This window comes from Manacus candei, unplaced genomic scaffold, assembly GCF_025592945.1.
Source record: "Manacus candei isolate 608988 ecotype Guabito, Panama unplaced genomic scaffold, ASM2559294v1 h1tg000022l, whole genome shotgun sequence".
Taxonomy (NCBI): Eukaryota; Metazoa; Chordata; class Aves; order Passeriformes; family Pipridae; genus Manacus; species Manacus candei.
This window is the reverse complement of record NW_026138070.1, coordinates 6,147,712-6,167,522: the sequence shown is the minus strand read 5'-3', so window position 1 is coordinate 6,167,522 and position 19,811 is coordinate 6,147,712. Positions and strand designations below refer to the sequence as shown.

The following is a 19,811-nucleotide window of genomic DNA, read 5'->3' as shown; positions in this document are numbered from 1 at the left end:
GAACAAACCCGAGTGCCCTCACAGGGCATCCCCTCAAAACCCCTCGCCGCCCTCTCTAACAGCTTAATGCCTTTTTTTTTTTTTTTTTTAATATACACCGGTTTTTTAACACTCTTTATTGCCCCCCCCCCCCCCAAACCCTCACGCACAAGTACGTTCAAGGCCGGCAGAGCAGGGGAGGGACTACCCCGTCCCTCCATGTCGCGCCTGAGGGACGCGGTGGAGACCCACATATAAAACTCGCCAGGGATTGGAACCTCTAATTCCCGGCAGTGTCCCCACAAAATCCCCACAGCCCGAGCGGGGGTGGGCGACGGGGAGGCGGAGCGGCGGCCGCCGCTCCGCCTCCCCGCCGCCCGCCCCCGCTCGGGGCCCCGCGGCCCGGCCCTGCTGACACGTCCCGTCCCCGCCCGCCGCGCTGCGCCGCCATTTTGTGCGAGCCGCGGCCGGCAGCCGCGGGCAGCAGCCGCTCGTCTGCCTGTCCCCGCCGCCGCCGCCGCCGCTGCTGCTGCCATGCCTTCCGCGCCGCTCCGCGTGGCCGTGGTGTGCTCCAGCAACCAGAACCGCAGCATGGAGGCGCACAACATCCTCAGGTAAGCGGGAGCGGGGGGAGGGCTGCCGGCCGGATACTTCCCTTCCCGGCCTGGGCCGCGCCTGGGCCGCTCCGCTGTCAGGGCGGGCCCTGCTCGGTGCCAGGGCTGGGGGCACCGTCCTGTTGGCATCCCCGGGTCTGGCTCGGGGGTCCCGGCGCGGTGGCGGCTGTTTCTGCCCTCCCTGATGGACCCTCTGGAGCCGGCGTTGAAAACGCGGGCTGGGCCTCTTCGACAGGCCCAAAACGGGGCCCGTGTCTCGACGTCTGAAAGCTTAAAGGCTCCCTCTTGTAAATTTTATTTATTTATTTATTTTAGATTTTTTTGTTTGTTTGTTTGTTTTTAATTTTTTCCCCTTTTTTTCCCGCTTTTTTTTTTTTTTTTTTCATTTTAACGCATCTGAAGGGGGCACACGGGAAAGCCGGAGAGGGACTGACTCTCCGTCAGGAGCTGAGTTATTAATAGGGACAAGGAGTACAAATTGAAAGAGGGGAAATTTCTGGGTTAGATGTTAGGAAGAAGTTTTTGGGGTTTTTTACTGCGGTAGAAAGGGTGGTGGGGCACTGGCAGGGGATGCCCAGAGAGGTTGTGGCTGGAAGTGTTCAAAGCCAGGTTGGGCAAGGCCTTGAGCAACCTGGTCTAGTGGAAAGTGTCCCTGCCCATGGCAGGGGGTGGAACAAAACGATATTCGAGGCCCATCCCAACCCTGTAACATCCTATGAAGACTGGAACCACTCCATGCCCTGAAAGGGAGCCCTTTCCTCTTGCGGGAAAACCAGGCCAAGTGTTTGGGTCAGAATGTTAAATGTCTTTGAGATTAAAAGTGTTAATCTGTTTAGGACTCTAGGTGTTTTCAGCTTGGCTGAATTCAAAAGGGGGGATGGGAGACTGAGGATGGACTGACGGACAGGAGGAGACCTGATCTGCCTGAAATCATGTCCCTAAACTGCATGTTCCCTTTGCACTGCAGGAACATGATGAAGGTGGTTGGGTTTATTTTGTTAAAGTTCTACAAAGAAACATTCACATTAGAAATACACAAGAAGTATATTGTGTAGCTGGCACAAGAAGCCGAACAACTATCTGTAGGTTGTGTGCTACATTTAAATAAAAAACAATAACCTTCGAAGGAATAAATAATAGAAGCATCTGGTTCTGGCAGCCATCTTACTGTGAGCAGCATTTTGTGCTTTTAAGGCTTAAACTTGGCATCAGATGTTACCCGTGAAAACATGATGCTGTTTTTTTCTGCTAATGACGCTGAAACTGAGTTGTAATTGCAACCTGAGTACTAATGACGAAGTTAAATTTACTTCCAGCGTCAGGCCTTTTCCTTCCTCTCGCGTTTTTGCAGAAGAAATAAATCACTTCCGGTGTGACCGAGGGTTGGCAAATGTGGCAGGGGAACCTTCGGGTTTTGTTTTTTTTTTTTTTTAAAGTCTGTTCTCCCTTAAAATTTGAATTAAAACGTAACAGAACGTGTTTATTTGGAAAATGTTTAATTTTCTGTAATTACGGCAGTAGTTGTTTAAACGGCAAAATAAAGATAAGGAAATAACTGCCCCATGGAACGAGGATGGGGATTTGCCAGTAAATGTCAGGAAAACGTCTGTGCTGGCTCAGAGCCCACCTGCCTCACCAGTTCAGGCAGTGTCTTGCTGTGTGTTGCACTGCAGTTGGAAAGAACACGTGATTAAAAGAGGAAGAAACTGAGGAATTATGAAACTTTAAAGTATGTTGTTAGTGGATTATAAGACTTTAAAGGATGTAAATTCTATCAGAAGTGCAGAAAACAGAGTCTGGGGTCCAGCCTTCAGTGTGTGCTTGTGTGTTTTGCAGTCAACCAGGTTTAAACACTTTTCTAATTTTCCAACAGAAGTCAGACTGGAGGTCTGGGTGAAGTTTGTTGGTAGGATAAGAGCCATCACCCCAGGGGTATGTTGGGACATGGAAGCAAATGGAAAACAGGAACAGCAATAAGGGCTGAAGGACATGCTCCTCCTTGTCAGGCTGGGTGTGTGTGTAACCAGTCCCTGGGTCACATCTTACTCATCCTGCATTATTTATCACACGTGATGTGCACCCTCAGCCCGCTGGGGTGGGGGGAGAAGCACAACAGGCCTTGGTGCTGTGCAAGCACTGCTCAGCAATAACAGAATATCCCTCTGTTACCAACACAAACCCAACACACAGCTCGTGCTAGCCACTGTGAAGAAAATTAACCCAGCCAAACCCAGCACATTCTGTGGGCCTTTTTGACTTTTATTTTCCTTCTTTTATCTTTTGTTACCACAGAGCATGCAGACAGGCCGTGGTTCTCCCTCAAACACAGAGGAGGGAGGCAGAAGAGTTAACTCTTCTCTTGTAACCAAATGTTTTTATGCAGCAACTGCCACATTTCCGTTTGTGTGTATTTGTTTGATAATACCTTGATGGCCTTGAAAGGAAGTTACTGAGTTCAGAGTCTCTGTTCTGCTGGTAATGAAAACCTTACACACATATTCCAAACAAGGTCTTGGGAAATTAGGAGTGTCTTAGTGACAGTAGAGAGTTTTAAATATCAAAACTTAAATTTCATATTGATGGTAAGACTTGCAGTTCAATATTGACCCTGTGGGAGAACACCAGTGCTGTTTGTGTAAGTTGTTAGTCACAGCTTCTCTCCTGGCATCATCTGTCAGCAGCTAAATGCAGTGAGATATTGGCATTTATATTTCCTACTTAAACTATATTAATAAGCCCTCAAGAAGAAGGAAATGTTCTCAGATTTTTAGATTAAAGCACTTCATTTGACATCTTGTTAGTGATAATGCAAATTACAGCAAGTTAGTAGTATTCAAAATTTAGTTACCAGCTCTTTTGTCCTGCTTTTTAACAGTGTGGGGTTGTCTGGGGGGTGGGTTTTTTAGGTTGATTGAATGGCATAGTATGCTTTCTAAGCAGCCTACAAGGAGGGCACTGTTGGTAGTTATTTTCCTGCTACATGTTGTGGAAAGGGCTGTGTTAAAATTAGTGATTGGTCCCCTGAAAATCCTCACCACTACCAGCTGCAGTGGCACTGCAGGATTCATTGCATTTGCTTTAAGTTTAGTAATACTCGCTACTGGCCACTGTAAAGAGAAGCTGTGCTGTTATGACTGTAGAGAAAGCTGAAAAAATACCTTAATAAGAACGTGTGAGATCTCGAAACAACAATGAAACAGAAGAAAGGTGTGGACAGAAGCTCCCATCTCAGTCTGCACAGATGAATATTTCTCCTGTCAGTGAAGCTGAGTGGTGCCAGCCCTGTGGTCAGTGCTGGGCTGGTGCAGTGCTGTGTTGCTTTCAGCAGCAGTTGTGTCCCAGTGACAGGGGGTGTTTGCAGGGAGCTCTCGGGGTTTGTGGAGGGACATGAGTAGTGCACATGAACTCACTGTCATGAGCTCTGGGCTTGGACTGAGGTGAGCAGAAAATGAACCTGTACACTGACTCACTTTGTCCTTAATAAACTGGTAGTTTATCTACGTCAGTCTTGATGCTATTAATAGAAACAACTTCCTGAAATTTGGCACCATTTATAGGTTTGTTAATGTTTAAGCTCCGCATTTCCAGAAATCAGTGCTAGGATAGTCTGTTAGTCTCCCTTTGCTGTTCATGACAAAGCTGGAGCTCATTATTTTCCATCTCCTGGGTAGTTTTGCCAGGCCAAGAACAAATACTGGATACACATTGTCTTGTAGGAGTTGTGCATCCCGAAAAGGCTGTGCCACAGGAGCACACACACTCCATGACTCCTACACTGGATCTCTCCAGCTGTTTAATTAAAGCAGGCTGGTGAATAAAGGCTCTGTGCAGGCATCCTTCCCTCCCCTCTGCCCCAGTTGTTGCAAGAAAGGTGTTGAAACACTTCTAGAATATTTCGTAGCAGTTTACCTGATGTGTAAACAATGTAAAAGTTGACACGACCAGTTGCCAAGGTACAAAGCATGAAATTCCACGTGAGGAACACGTGTTCCAGCTATTCAAGGAAGTAATTTTCAATGGGTCACTGGCCTCGGAGGCACAAATTTCTGATGTGTGGAATGCCAAATGAAGATTTCTGTTTTGTTTTTATATGAGATCACACAAACTTCAGGGACACTTCCAACGGGGGATTTTGATGCCTGTGATGCAAACAGACCTCTTTCAAAGAGTAATATTAAAAGAAAAAAAAAATAAAAAGTTAGGAGGAAACCATAGAAGAAAAAATCAACTTGAATTATTTCCTTAGCATTGCAGTTTCTTCTATACATATTATGACTCACTTTGTGTCCAGTAGAAGCAGCAGAATAAAAACATGGGTCTGAAAGTATTGCAGGGAAAATAAATTACCAGTGACTCATAACTGCACCAGTTACATGTGATGGAGGGCTGGGAGGGGCAAAGAATTGCACTTTTTTCCACTTGCATCCGTTTTCAGTCATTAGTCCTGCAGAAAGAAGCAAAAAATCATCATGTATCCTGTCTGTTTACAGAAATAGGGACCTATAAATAGTTGCTGGAGGAAAAAGTAGGGAAGCAAGAAAAGAGAAAGGAGGGGCTGTGTCCTTATAGGAGGAATGAGAGGAAATAAGTGTTGATAGTTGCAGAGCAGTGTCTGAGCATGGGGCAGAACCTGATCACAGTAGTCTGTGCACAGAAGCATTTTTGGATCACTTTGAAGGCACCATTTGAAGGCAAACAGGCAACTTGTACTGGTGTCTTCTGGATTTCCTTGCTGACCAAGGAGTGACTCTTGCACTGGTCCCCAGTCTCCTGTTCACTGTTCTCAGGGGCAAACTCTACAAATTTGGTTTTGGTTTTGGGGAGTGGGAAGGCACAGGCATTGGGTTGTTTGCCTGCTTTTTGTTTTAACATCGTTCACTCCATTCAGCCTCTGCTAAAATCATTGAAGGTGGAAGTGGGAGTCCTTAAAAAATAGATTAAGTAATGGTCTTGACCTGTTTGAAGTTACATTGTCATTATAGACCCAAATGTTTCAGGACTTCTGGACAACAGCAACAGTATCTTACCATGTAACTTTCTCCATTAGACCAGGAGAAAACAGTCTATTTTTGGTCCTGTTATTCAACAAATGTATTGTCATGTTTGTTAATATTACTGAAGAATGTATTGAGGCTCAAGTACAAATATTTCAGTTAATCAGAAAGAACATTTGGACATTACCCCTAAAGACAACCAGGTTCCTGCCTCCCTTTTTTTTATTTTAATTAGAACTATTAAACAAGTGGTTGTTCATAAGAATGGAATGGAGCAACCCCTGATTTACCCCAGTTTTAGGCACCAACCAGCAGAATATCTCCCCCCTTGTATAAATGTAATTACACTGGATGGTTTGCAGTGCACTTGAGCAAAGTGCCAGGCACACAAATGTTTGTCCTGGGCTAATTAAACTACACCAGAGGTAGTTTGGGCAAGAGTGAGAAGACTGTAATTATCCCAGAGACTTTAGCAGAACATTTAAGTATTGATCAGTTGGTACTTTTACTTACTTTCTTAAATGAAAAGAAAAACATCTTTGCCTCTACTGTATTGTTGAGAAGGAAATACAAGACACAGGCTTTCTTGCAAATCCAGGGTGTCTGAAAGCACAAAAGAAACATCCAAAAAGCTGTGTAGCATAATTGTAAGAAAATCTCTATCAAATATAGGTGCTCCTTTAGAAATGTTGTGTGAGTTTGGACTGTAACTGCAAGGAAATCTGTACACAGATTGCCAGTTTGGTTGCTGAACTGTTTGGTTGTGATTTGGCTGATTGCTGAGAGGTGTTTTTAAAACTCACTGTGTTCTTGAGCGCTTTTGCTGTTGGAAATCATCCAGCCTAATTGCCTCCCCTCTCCCCTTCCCTTCTGTCTTGCAGCAAACGAGGATTCAGCGTTCGCTCCTTTGGCACGGGGACTCACGTGAAACTGCCAGGACCGGCCCCGGACAAGCCAAATGTTTATGACTTCAAAACAACATATGATCAGATGTACAATGATCTGCTTAGGAAAGACAAAGAACTGTATCCCTGTTGGCATGGCCTCTTTAAAAAATCCAGTGTGGTTCATCCTTGAAAGGTGTAATTCATTGCTTGGCATTGTGCATTAGGAACAGAGAGTTGCTTGACTGGCGAACTTAAAATGATTGCAGTTTATAGGTTTTTTGTTTTTTTTTTACAGTGGGCCTCTAATGCTCCCTTGTAAATTGCTGAGTTACAATGCACACACCCCAAATGCTCTTTTGTAGTGTGTTAACATGTTTAGCTCTTGAATGAAAGCACATCAGTACTCACAGATTGTCCATTGCCTGCTCTGCACTGTGGATCACACGCTCTCAGTGCAAAGACTGTCCTGATAATGGATCTGGGAAGAGCGACCACCTCGACATTAATGTTGTATTTAGCTCAGACAAACTGCCAGGTAAGGTTTACAGATACTTTCTCTGGGAGAGAGGATACCTTTCATTAAAGAGCTCACCCTTCTCACTGAGGATTTCGTGGTACGTGATCTGTGCACCAAGAAAAAAATAACCCTATAGTGTATTATAAAGAATGGACATAGGAGAGCCCAATAACATATTTAATCCTGGAGAGCAGAGGTGATCAGGGTTAGGCACACTGCTAAAAACCATGACTAATGTCAAACTGCATGATTTAAAAATATCTATATTTAAAGTTGATTTTTTTTTTTAGGAAAACCCACAAACCTACAAAATTGGGGCACTCACTCTAGATACTCTTTTTTTTCCAACAAAGATTTTTTTTTTTTTTTAAAAAATTCAAAATGTAGGATATAGTCTTACTGTATCACATGTGATGTGCTGGTTTATTTGTTGGTGTTTTTTTTTTTTAATCCCTCCACCTATAGAGAAAAAGGCAAATCTTGCAAACCCAACATAATGAGGTATGTCATATCCATATCTTGATTAAAAGAACTACTTCAAAAGAAAATAACTTGAATTGAGAATTAATTTTAACAAGCACTAGCGACTTGTGATTTCCTTTTTGCATCCTTCATTGCTGCTGTACTGAGTATGGCAGTACTTTAAAAAAAAACCCCAAACAACAGAAAGCCTGCCCAGCCCCCCCATTCAGCATGTTTAGGAGTTGCCATCGTGATTCTGCTCCATGCTGGACACGGTTGCTGTGTTCCCCAAATGTACCTGCAGTGTCACAGTCAAACCTTTTCTCAGGATGAAGGAAAGCAGGTTTAAACAACAGCCATTTCAAGGGAAATAGGGCAGGAGCAATTGCCTCTGTGACTTTGCTTTTTTGATTCTCGGCTGATTTGAGGTTTTCAGACTGAAGACTCAGCACAGAAATCAACTCCATTCCCAGAAATGGGTTTTGAGGGTAAAGACTTTAACCAAAAGCAGACCTACTCTCATCAGCGAGGTGTGGAATAGGTTTTTTGTGAACCAGGGTCCCAGGGACCTCAGTCCTTTTGGGTGAGCCTTAATTCCTAGGGGTGGTGGGCATGGGGACATGGCCTGTGTGGGGGGAGGGCCTGCTCTTCTCCTGGGCTTGGATTGGGGTGGGGAAACCAAAGGAGCTGTGTTTCCATATGATTGAGCTGCTTGTTCTGTTCCCCAGCCTTGCTTTCATCAGCTCAGTGGACATGACTCTCGCCTGTAGCCTTTCCCTGTGCTCTGAAATGGTGTGTCCTGGGGCCATTCCCATATGGCAGCGAGGAGCCACGGGCAGTGTGAGGGCTCAGCATCCACTTCTGCCTTGCTGGGGAGTGATCTCCATCCAGTCCCACGTGCCAGCAGGGATCCCAGGCACTGTGCACACCAGATACTCAGTGAAATTGTGGCTGTAAGGGACATGGAACATTCCTTGCCCAAAGAAATGTCCCCAAGTTCAGAAAGCAGTGATTTCAAACAGCAAAGAGCTGCTGCAGTGTTGGACCTCCCTCAGAGCAAGGTTAAAACTGTGTTAGAGAGAAGATCCACTGAACCTCTCCTGTTCACTTGTGAAAAGGGGGGACAACTATTAAAAACCCACTCTACAGAGACTAAAAGCACCTTCATTATAGTTAATTAGTGAAATATAGAGCACAGGCTCACATACCTTGAAGGCATATGTTGCATTTAAGAAGCACAGGAATAAGAGATTTGGTTGAGAAGGTGGTTACAGTGTGTCTAAAATGGAAGTACTTCAAAGCCTTTTAAGATGTGGTAGTTAAAACTTATAGTTAAAATAAGTACCCACATCCCCCATTGCATTTGGAGAATATAGCATTTAAATTCCCTGAGCCCTAATAGAGGGCTGTGACAAAACCATTTAAAGCTGTTCTGAATGTGGCTTTTGGTTGCTTTTTTAAAATATTCCTCTATTATTTCTAGGACAACAGTAGAGGAAGATTCTGCTGCTAATCTGGAGGAGACATGGCCAGACAGCACCTCTGGGGCTGTGTGTGTAGTACAGATACACCACCTTGTACTTGCATGTGTGATCCACCTTTCCAAGATCATGATTGCTTGCCCCTTACAACTGTGTGAGGGGCTTTGAGGACTCAGTTCTAATTATATGGTGGTGACTTTAAAGATGAAGCAAAAATAGAGCAAAACTGGTGAGCCCTGCCTTCAAGTGAACTCAAAAATTAGTCAGGGATGAAACTTGCTGAACACCAGTTTAAATCTTCATCAGCAGGGGCTTTTATGCCCAGGGATAGGAACTGTTCAAATGGAAATTTGACCAAAATTTTGCAGCAGTAGCTCCTGGGTCCTTTATCAATGCTGACTAACTCCTTTTCTCAACACTGGTGTATCTGTGACCCTCACATTAAAGATGCCTAATGATTTCCATAGATAGGTGGGCATTTTTAATTAGGATTTCTAGGCAGCCTGCATCTAACCTGCAAACCTGGCCTCTTGCTCTCTTCCCTGTGTTTTACCTCCTCTTTTAATGTGACCTGCTCTGTAACTGTAGATAGGATTCCAGTTTTAGCTCCACAGTTACATGAGGATATAAAATTGAGGGGAGGGTGGAAAAGGTGTCCTCAAGATGTTCCTAAAGGTGTGCTTGTTAGGAGGAAAATTTCAGAAGTGAAGAAGAAAAACTGGCTTGGTACATCTCACTTGAAGACATACTGATTCTTTTCTGTCAAAAAAAAAAAGGTAGTGATAATCTTGGTGATTGGGATCTGGTTCTTCTCTGTGAACTCCATGTTGAAGCTGGATGCCCATGTGGTATTGCCTTGTAGCTCAGTCTTGAGCAGTAACTTATTTAATTCAACTTCAGGTAAGCTCTTCATGCATGTATTTGTCTTACATTTTATCAGGTTTTCTCATGGATTTTGAGCTGATAAGCAGTTGTCAGCTTCTGTTCTGAGCTGTCATTGCAGTGGTCAGCAGGATAGCTTCTGTGTCTGGAGACCACTCTGGGATGGTTTATTTTAGGTATGTTTAGGGTTGGGGTTTGTTTTTTTTTTTTAGGTTGGGCTTGGTTTTTTTCTTCTCTGTTTTTTTTTGAAGCCTGACCTTCCAAGAGCTAAAAATAGTTGAAGTCATGGCCTACCTGTCAGTGGCAAAATTCTTCCAAAGGCAGTGCAGTACAAGTCTCATTTTCTTCCTTAACATACCTTTCAAAGTACTTCAGTGCTCCTAGAAACAGAAGCAGTGATTAAACTGGATTTGAACAGGCTTCTAAGAGGCACATTTGTGTGAATCAATATGCTTCCAGCCATAGCTGAATTCCAATCCCTTTTTCTCCATGAAGGATCATAAGACCAACACACTTCACAAAGTCCCAGGCCTTTCAAACGCAGCATTTTTCAGTACTTTTTAGTCTGACTTCTGATCAGGATGCCTTTAATCTTGGCTTCATTTACATTAAAAAGGAAAGATATAAAATTATTAAAAATATATAAACCAGAAATATTAAAATGTTATTTCCCCTGTGTTTGAACTTAGGGACACAGTAGAAACTGCAGACTCCAATCTAATCTTAAATGCTTTTCAGCATCTAAAACATCTCTGCCATCCTGTCAGTCTGCCAGCTAGTCTTTGGAAGGTTTATTTCCTTAGCCAAGGTGAGTCCTGAACAGATGTTCTAAGGAATTCTGACTGCAGGATCCTATCTGAGGCTGAGGACTCTTGTAAAATCCATTTAGAATTGGAATGATTTCATTTATTGGCCCAGGTTTGGCAGTTTCATCCTGACTTGAAGGAGGGGAGCGTTGAAGACTTTACCTCCCATTAACACAAAACTTCTGTGCCAGCATAAGGGATGCTTATACCTTCTTTTCCTTACAATAATTCCAAATCCATTTTCATGGTAGTGACTGTAATTTCTTAAACTGGCATTAATTTTAAGTCAGTGTTGCACTGAGGACTGTTTCCTGCAGACTCATCCAGCATGTTGCTTCCCCTGCGTGCTGCTGTCCCACAGTGGCCCTGCTGTCTTTGTGATTGTGTTCTCAGGTTTCCCAGATGCCTTAAATGAAATGGCTTAATTGATTTAGGGTTTGTAATGCTTGGGGTTTGCTTTATCTGAGGTTCCCTCTCCAGCTCTAACTCCAGGTAGCTGAAAATTACCTTTGAGTTTCACAGCACAAAGCAGTGAGAGCAGCAGAAGGCAATTTGAGAAGGGCTGTTGCAGCCCCTGCTTCCCTGAGATGTTAAATGGGGTGACTCTTTCTCTCTCACAGACCTCTCTCTCTCCTCACAGCTTCCTCAAAGCTCTTCTTCCCCCTCAGCCCAGTCCTGCAACATTTGCTGCTCATCCTCTGGAACCTGGCAGTGGTTTCCAAACCTGAGAAGAGCATCTAAAAGTCATGGGTGACACTTCTGAGCTTTCTTGCCCAGTGGTCCTGACAGTGACTGTTGTATTCCTTTTTACATGTCCCTGTCACTTACTGAACTTGGCAGTAGTTTGAGCCAAGTGATCAAACACTGGAAATTCCAGCAATCCAAACTCCTCTTGAAGTTCACACTTGGCTGAAGTGCAGCTGTTGGATGATGTGGGCAGACATGCCACACATCTTCAAAGTCATCTTGTGGTCTGGCTCTGGTATCCTTATCTTCCTTTAGTCTCTTCAGTATATCTGTGCCGTCCCTTCTCCAGGTCTTTGGTTTTCCCATTGCTCCATTTCTTTTCCCCTTTGACAACTTGTTTCTCTCCAGTTTCATCCCCAAATACTGTTTCAGCTGTTCAGCACCAACAAGTCACTGGCATTTGAGCTCTGGGCTTAAACTTAAGATGTTTCCTGCTTCTGCTGATGTTTGGGTAGGTACCCTCAGCTTTGGGGCTCAGCCAGGCTTGAGGGAGTGAGCAGGGCTGGCATGTGGTTATATTTGGACCAGCTGCTTTGTGCAGGCTCAGCTGGACTTCTTGGTGCAGTTTGTAGCTTAAAAATCCCAGGTAGTTGTCCTTCACGAGGAAAAACAAGTTCAGTTCTTTGCAGGTCATTAATGCAGGCACAGATGTTACCAGAAATGTTACTTAACCCAGCTTAGTATGTTTGTTATGGTTTGGAATGGCCTATTTTAGAATCAAAGAATCACAGAACGGTTTGGGTTGGAAGGGACCTTCCACCCCCTGCCATGGGCAGGGACACCTTCCACTGTCCCAGGTTGCTCCAGCCTGGCCTTGGACCCTTCCAGGGCTGGGGCAGCCACAGCTTCTCTGGGCAACCTGTGCCAGGGCCTCCCCACCCTCACAGGGAACAATTTCTCCCCAGTGTTCATCTAAACCTACTCTCTTTTCATTTTGAATCCAGTAGAATCATAGAATGGTTCAGTGTTTAGACTTTAAAGACTTGTGACCAAACTGGTTTGTACTAAACCCAACCCAATTTCAGTTCAAGTGAAAGGCAGTTTGTGCTCTGGCTGTGGAGTGAAGGCAGTTCTTGCAGCTGTAATCACCGAGCTTGGAAAGTAGATTTGTAGTGCCCAGGCCCATTTTCAGGCTTTCATTCCCTGTAAAAGGAGCTGATGCTGAAGGTGGAAGAAGGTTGGGCAGCCTCACCCCCCCACACACATCCTTTAAGGAAATATCTACTTCTTAGACAAATTACCAAGCAGGGTTTAACACAATGTGAGTTGTTTGTAATGCAGGTAGTAATAAATAAATTTAGATGGTGTAGAAAAGAGACCTGCAAATGGAGGTGTGAGAAGCATTCTGTTCCGCTGCTGGTTTTCCCAAAGAACAGCAGTGTTTGAATATGGTGGCACCTGCACCACAGGGATTAATCAGCATGTCAGATTTGTTTGAAGATGTAGAAACTTCGGGTGCCAACCATTAATATAAAGATTCCCCCCCACACACACACTAAAAAGTATGTATACATTTTAGCAAATGCTCTTTGCCCAATTAGATCCTCTTGGGAGGATCTGCTGAAGAAGTGGCTGCTGAAGAGAAAGAGCAGAGATGCACAGGATAGGGAGCATGGGGTTAAAATCTGTTGGAAGGAAAGCAGAGCCTGACTTCAGTGATTCCACATCTGGCAGTGTAGTGAAAACCATTAATGAGTTGTAGGATCTGCATTCACCTGAGCTCACAGAGAGGAAGAAGCTGGATTGTGATCATGCATTGGGGGCAGTCATGCAGAGCACATCCCCCTGCCTGCTGGGGGGTGCTGTGCTCCTTTCTGCCAGGTGAAAAAGATTTCAGGCAACCAAATATGAAAGTGTCATGAATCTTTAACTGCTTATTTCAGTCTCCTTTTATAGGCAGATGGACCCTTGGAGGAGAAAAAAAAAAATAGCTGTAAGTTGGCAGCAGAAAGCTCGGCTGTGAGGCAGAAAGCTTGTGTGGGTTTTTGGAATATGCGTAATTCTGTCTCCAGGCTCAGTCAGGAAAGCTAGGGGACAGATGCCAGCAACATTTTATCCTAGAAAGGGAAAAAAGAGAACCCAAAAAAGTGTGTGGGATGTTGTGGATTTTTTTTTTTTCCCCTTGAACTGCATGATGTAGAAATGAGGACTACAGAGCCCGGAAAGGGCTCCCCTTCCAACAGAACAAAGCAGCACAGCCAGGTGTTGACAGGTATTTTGAAAATGGTATTTTGAAAATGCAGTCATTTTCAAAATGCTCTAGAAATAACCAGAGGTCTGAAATGGCTTCATCAAAGTGTTTGTTTTTTTTTTTTTTCCAAGCATGACAAACCCAAGGAGAGTTTACAGAGGTGCTGAGAGGAAGAAGTGGGTGCTGGTGTGCAGGAGCTGCTTGTGAGAGACCTTTGGGCTATGAAGGACAATTCTTTAATAATATAAGGAGAAATCTTTTGGGAAAGAAGAGTGGTAAAAAGCTTGGGAGCGACCTGGAGAAAAGAAATGTGGTCCAAGTCAGTTGACTGAGAGAGAGAATTTACTACATATATCTGTGATAAATAGCTTATCATTCCATTTGTGGTGCAGAATTCTGAAGTAGTTGAAGTGCAGTGGTGCAGACACAAAAGAACCGAGTATATTTTCAACATAAAGTAGATCTAATAGGTAGAAAGATGGGTTCAGTTCTTGATAGAGCTTAAACACTTGAAAGATTTAAAAGCTTTGGAGGCTTTTTGCTTGAAGACTGTTCGAGAACACCTTGGAGCACATGGTGCACATCTGACTACCAAGGGGGAGTAGAACTTGGGCTACCAGAGGGCAGCTGCAAAAAGGTAGGCAGAAAGTTGTTGGTCTTTTGTTACAAAAATATTAGGACTGTTCTCTGAAAAGAAATACATTTATGTGACCTTTTCAGCAAGGAAATAAGCCAAGATGACCCCTCACATACTGCTACTAATGATTTTTTTTTTCTCAGAATCCTGTTACCTCAAGAAATTATAGGCTGCTGTTTGAATGTAAAAATACCTACTTAGATGGCTAAAAATACAGCAGTGTCAAAGTAAGGAAGAGGTGCATCTGCCTCCAGGCTTTCTCCCCTCAAACCTTTCCTGGCATTCCTGATTTGCCCATAAAGCTTGGCCTTCAGAGGGAGTTTGGTTTTACTCAAGCAAGTAGATTCGTGTGACAGTCAACCCTGGAGTGCTCCTGATGGAACTGTGTGTCCCAGAAGGCTCAGGAAACAGTGGGATTGGTGAATCCTGCCTGAAAGGGGGATGCAGGATGTTAAACCTCAAGGTTACAGTAGCAGCACAAATATAGCTCCCAGGCAGCATAACAGATTCCTTTCACACGGTGATGAGGCTCTGACAGGCATAAAGTCAGTGTTTTTCTTATTCCCTAAATGGGAATGTATCTTGGGATATTTTTAAGGGATAGGCTTCTGTTATTTCCTTGACTTTCTTTGGGAGTTCAGTTGCATAAACCCAAGGCCCAGGTGGGGCTTTGTGCAGGTGACACCACAAACACCCTGGAATTGCCTTTGAAGGGGGAGGCCCCTGGAGTGAATGTAGGACATTCTGCTTATGCAAACAGAGCAGGCTGTGTGTTCTAAACATTATGGATATAAAAATAGTTGCCCAAGAAAAGTTGTCCTTCTGAGCTCTTCTGAGGGCCTCCTAAAGCTCCTAAAGTCCTGCCATTGCACTGGTGACAGTGGCAGGTCTCTGCATGAATTACCCTGATGGGGGTCACACTGTCGTCTTGGGAGTCTCTTTAATGGTCATTGAACTTTATATTTGCAAACAGAAAGAATCTTATTTTAAAGATACTGTAATAATTTAACTTGTACTGGTCATTTGCTCAAAAACGTGACTTGTCTTAAAGTGAAGGTACTTAACTCAAGCGACTTCAGATACACACAGAATGGGATTTTACACATGTTGGACAGAAATAAGAGAATCAAGCCACGACCAGAGAGATTCCAGAACTGCAAAGATGTTTTTGATCTGATCCTAACGTGTGAAGAAAGAGTCTATGATCAAGTAGTAGAAGGTAAGGACCTTGAACTGATAAACCAAGTTAACTTTGGGTGCTTCCCCCCCCCCCCCCCTCCTCCCTGAAGTCCTTCACAAATCTGGAACCACCTCTGTCTCCTCCAACTACTGCTGCTGGAACACGAGTGGGGACAAGAGCTTGCAGTCATTGATGCAGACTTTGTGTACCAGAGCTGGGATGGCTGAGCACTTGTTTCTGAAAGATGTTGGCAGCTACAGGGAGAGTGTATATTTAGCAATATTAACGGCTGACATAAGGAAATTTGTAGAAACTCAGGTAACACGTTTGGTTTGGAAATGCCCATGGATCTCAGAAACCAGCAAGTTGTATGAGATGAGCATTTTTCCACCCTGGGTTGATGGAGCAGCAAAGCCTTAAGATCTCTTCCTTATGCAATTTCCCTTCCCTGCAGAAGGCTTCCTGTGACCTACTGAGCAGTTTATCCACATTAAATACCTCTTGTACAGGTGGAGAAGCTGTTCCTGAGTGCTGTTAACACTGTGCAAACGTGACATGGCTTTGCCTTGCATGAGTCAAAGTGAGATGTGCCAGAGGCATGTGTGCTGGGGGTTGGGTGCCACATGATCTCAGTGCACAGGCTCCGTGTGAACTCACCCAAAACCTTGGGCTCTCAGCAGTGACTCAGTTCCTGGGCTGAGAAACCTTGTCTGCCTCTGGAAATGCTGGATACAGGATTTAAGGGGTTCCTTTCACACTGAAAGACCAGCCAGCTCAATTAGTATCATACACACAACTTAGAGGGCTGTCACCTTGGCTTTTCCATCCTCAGTGGTCACATCACAGGCAGTGCAGGGCACATTTGGGCTCCTGCAAAGCGAGCAGTCAGTGTTCTGAATGCTTAAGGGAAGGGCTGAAATGTGTGAGTAAGTTCTGAGGGCAGCTCTGGCACTTGAGGGGGCCTTCAGCAAGTGCAGCGTGTCTCACATAGAAAGGAGCTCTCCCTCTGATGTTTTAGGTGAGTCTCCTGAGGAAGGGAGGGGAAGATCAACCCCTTGCTGGTTTTCCAGTTGTGCATCTCTCTCCCTTCATGGTAATAATGCCCTTCACAATCAGCCCAAATGGCTCTGGGTGTGAAACCCATGGAGGCCTCAACGGGTTTGCCAAAATGAAGGTGCAGGATGAGGATGGGAGAGAACTTTTATGTCTAGTAGGAAGGGTGTTAGAGAGGCACAGCAATAGTACAGGGGCCCACTAGTAGGAAAAGGATGGAGGTTTTTTTTCCCCTCCACCCCTTGTTAATAAGTGGACACATTAAAGCTAGGATTTTTTAATGTGACTGTCAGTGCTTGGCTTGTAGGAGTTCACCTTGCAGTGTCACATTCAGACTGTTGGATGAACAGTGCTTTTTTTTTAAAAAGGAGCAATTAAAACCCTCCAGGTGAGGAAGCCCAAAATCCTTCTTGATTTTTGAGACTCCTGATCGTGGTCTTTAAAGAGTAAAGTGAACAGTAACCTTCCTTGAGCAGGGCAAATAAACTGTCGTGACCCTTCCACAAATCTGAATTATTCTGTGTCCAAAATCCGTTTCTTGTTTTTGAAATGAAAGGGACAATGTGTAAGACAATGTTAAATAAAAAAATATTCTAAAAACTGGTTTGGGAAAGACTGATGTGACAGTGCCTATGCATTTTTAAAAGCCTTGTTAATACTTTGTGTGTAAAACACGATACAGTTCCACCCCGAGTTTTGCTGTTACGTGTGTTTTGTTTTCAAATAGATTTAAATTCCAGAGAGCAGGAGACGTGTCAGCCAGTCCATGTGATCAATGTGGACATTCAGGATAACCACGAGGAGGCCACTCTGGGTGCTTTCCTTATCTGTGAGCTCTGCCAGTGTGTAAGTAGAGAGGGCTCTTTGCCTGGGGGTGCCTGGGACTGCACAGGGGGCTGGGCTTTGCTTAGTGCTCCTGAAAGGTGCTGCATATTGCAGAAGTGGGGTCAGTAAAATCCGTGTCAAGGATTGTAAGTTCCCAGATTCCCCTGGTTATTTTCAGAGCTCTTGGGCAAACAGATGAACTTAACCACGGGTCCGTGGTTTCCAAAGTGAAACAATTTGAATTAGGTGGGACTTAAACGTCAGAGTTGCATTCTGAATCCCAATATTCTTGAAAAAAATCCCTTTATAGGTGTGTTTCATAGCACCACAGGGCTGTGTGTGTGATGTGGAACAAAACACTGGTGCCCCAGCCCTTGGTGTAAGACTGAAATGAGCTGCACTCAGACAACAGAACTGAGAGCAGAGCAAGGACCTGTGTCCTTTTGCACTGCCCAGGTTGAGGAGTTCACCTATTCCAGGGTGGCAACAGGCTTTCTTTTTTTTAACTCCAACCAGTGTGGTCTATTTTGGTCTCAAATCCTTTCCAGATTCAAAAAGCCTAAGAGGGTTCAAGGACTTGAAATTTTAGCCATCTGTTCAGTGTGTGCCTGGAGCTATTCTGGAGGGTTCTAAGCTGGTGGGGAGGGATGTTGCCTACTCGACAAAGTGCTAGTGGAGTGCCAGTTGGGTGGGTTGGGGAAGGAAGGATCTGCAGATAAACATAAAGCAGAATATCTGTGCATTTGGGAGTGCTGGCAATGTCAATAAAGCACCCAAGGGCTGCACTGTCGGGCACAGCCTCTGCTGGGTTAGATTTCCCAGGGAGCCAAAAGCCTGGGATTATTACAGTTTTCTAAACAACATCATATCCTTGGAATGTGGTTGCTTAGTCTTTTTTCTCTTCTAGATACAGCACACAGAAGACATGGAAAATGAAATAGATGAGCTGTTACAGGAATTTGAAGAGAAAAGTGGAAGGACTTTTCTTCATACTGTCTGCTTTTATTAAAGCACATCTGTCTCTTAGGCCTTAAAACAGATGAGGGAAGCATGTGTTTAAATTTCTGATTATACTGTATTTTCCTGGAAAATGAATATTGATCTTTTTTTGTTTGTTTGTTTGTTCGTTTGTTTGTTTAAAAACTCCTTTTCAGTGTCTTTTTGTTTCAGGTGTTCTGTCACAGGTAGGCAGAGGTACTGGTTGGGCTTGTACATATGAAATGATGAAAAGTATACACAAAGGCCACCTATTTAAAAATTAAATTCAAGTTCTTTTCTAAATCCTACTTTAATTATTACAAGTAGGTTTTTAATTATAAAGAGAATGTTTCTTGAATATAAGTTTATAATGTATTTTTCCAGCTTACAAATTTATTTTATTTCAGTTGTGCTTTTTTTTTTTTTTTTGGCTTGTTTTTTTCTTTTTTTTTTTTTTTTTAAATTTAACGTGACAGAATGGCTGAGGATGTGAATGGAACAATTAAATAACTGAGTATCTGTATATTATTAGCTATAAAGTTGGAAGCATCCAATAAAAATGAAAAACCTCTAAGTTTGTCTGTTTTCAAAGTAGCAGCTGAGGAAGTGTCTTGTTTTTGAGTTAAAACACAAAGTATCTGTGTGAGATGAATAGAACTGAGAGGCTGTAACTGTAGCAGTCAGGGCCCAATGAATAAGGAAGATGGGGAGAAATGGCAAACTCCACTGTCAACAGAAATAATTTAAATTTGGGTGTTTTTTTTAAATAAAAATAGTGTGGAATGGAAGCATTTTCCTCCCTTACAGCAGCAGTAAATGTGGTTGTTATGGCTCAAAATCCAGAAAGTGGGTACGTGTGCACAAACAGAGCAAAAGTCTGCTCAAACTGATAAAAGCGAGACCAAATTATTGCACATTCAAAATGTGACTGGTAGAGCCTTGTTGCTTACAGGCAAGAGAGGATCTTAAAAGTTGTTTTGTTTAAAGGAACCTGTGAACAATAAACATGATGCTGGGAGTGAAGCAGCATCAAGTGGGGTTTGTGCTCCTGGCTGGGGTTTGTGCTCCTGCCTTCTCCCATTCCATCACTGACCTCTGGCAGCTTGCAGGAATTACCTCATTTTCCTTGTTAACTGTTTTGCACAGGCAGGGGTTTGGTGCAAGTGCTTTCAGCTCAGGCCAGCGTCACCCCTCTGTGCAGACAGCTTTGTCTGTGTGGCAGTAAATCATGAGGTGATGCTGCTTAACCTCCTCTGTCAGAGAACACACAGGTATTAAAGAGCAGCATTTCGGGTTCCACACCTGAGAACTGCAAGTCCCTGCTGCAAAATAACTTCTTGGCAGCTGCAAATCCCGAAGTCTCAGTCAGGCTCCCAAAGAAACCTTACACCTCACTGCTCCTGGGATCTTGGGGGTTGGCTGTGGTTTCAACTGCTTTGTGGTAAAACTTAGACCTCTGCCAGCTCAATCCGTGTCCTGGACAGTGTCCAAGTGGGTCAGTGCATCATCCTCGGGTCCTGGGAGTGTTTAATATCCCTGAATTACCTGTGCTGTTCTGCCTGTCTGTTAAAAATACTT

The 19,811-nt window shown here is 43.9% G+C and overlaps 1 protein-coding gene across 1 annotated transcript; it reads left to right on the top strand.

Moving 5' to 3' along the window:
- Positions 1–401: 401 nt before the first annotated feature.
- Positions 402–18,807, top strand: SSU72 (SSU72 homolog, RNA polymerase II CTD phosphatase). Its single transcript, XM_051786470.1, has 5 exons — positions 402–593; positions 6,469–6,612; positions 15,277–15,416; positions 17,158–17,276; positions 18,163–18,807. Exons 1-5 carry the CDS (start codon positions 514–516, stop codon positions 18,262–18,264), a joined length of 585 nt encoding a protein of 194 aa, XP_051642430.1. The 5' UTR covers positions 402–513; the 3' UTR covers positions 18,265–18,807.
- The last annotated feature ends 1,004 nt before the right edge of the window (positions 18,808–19,811 follow it).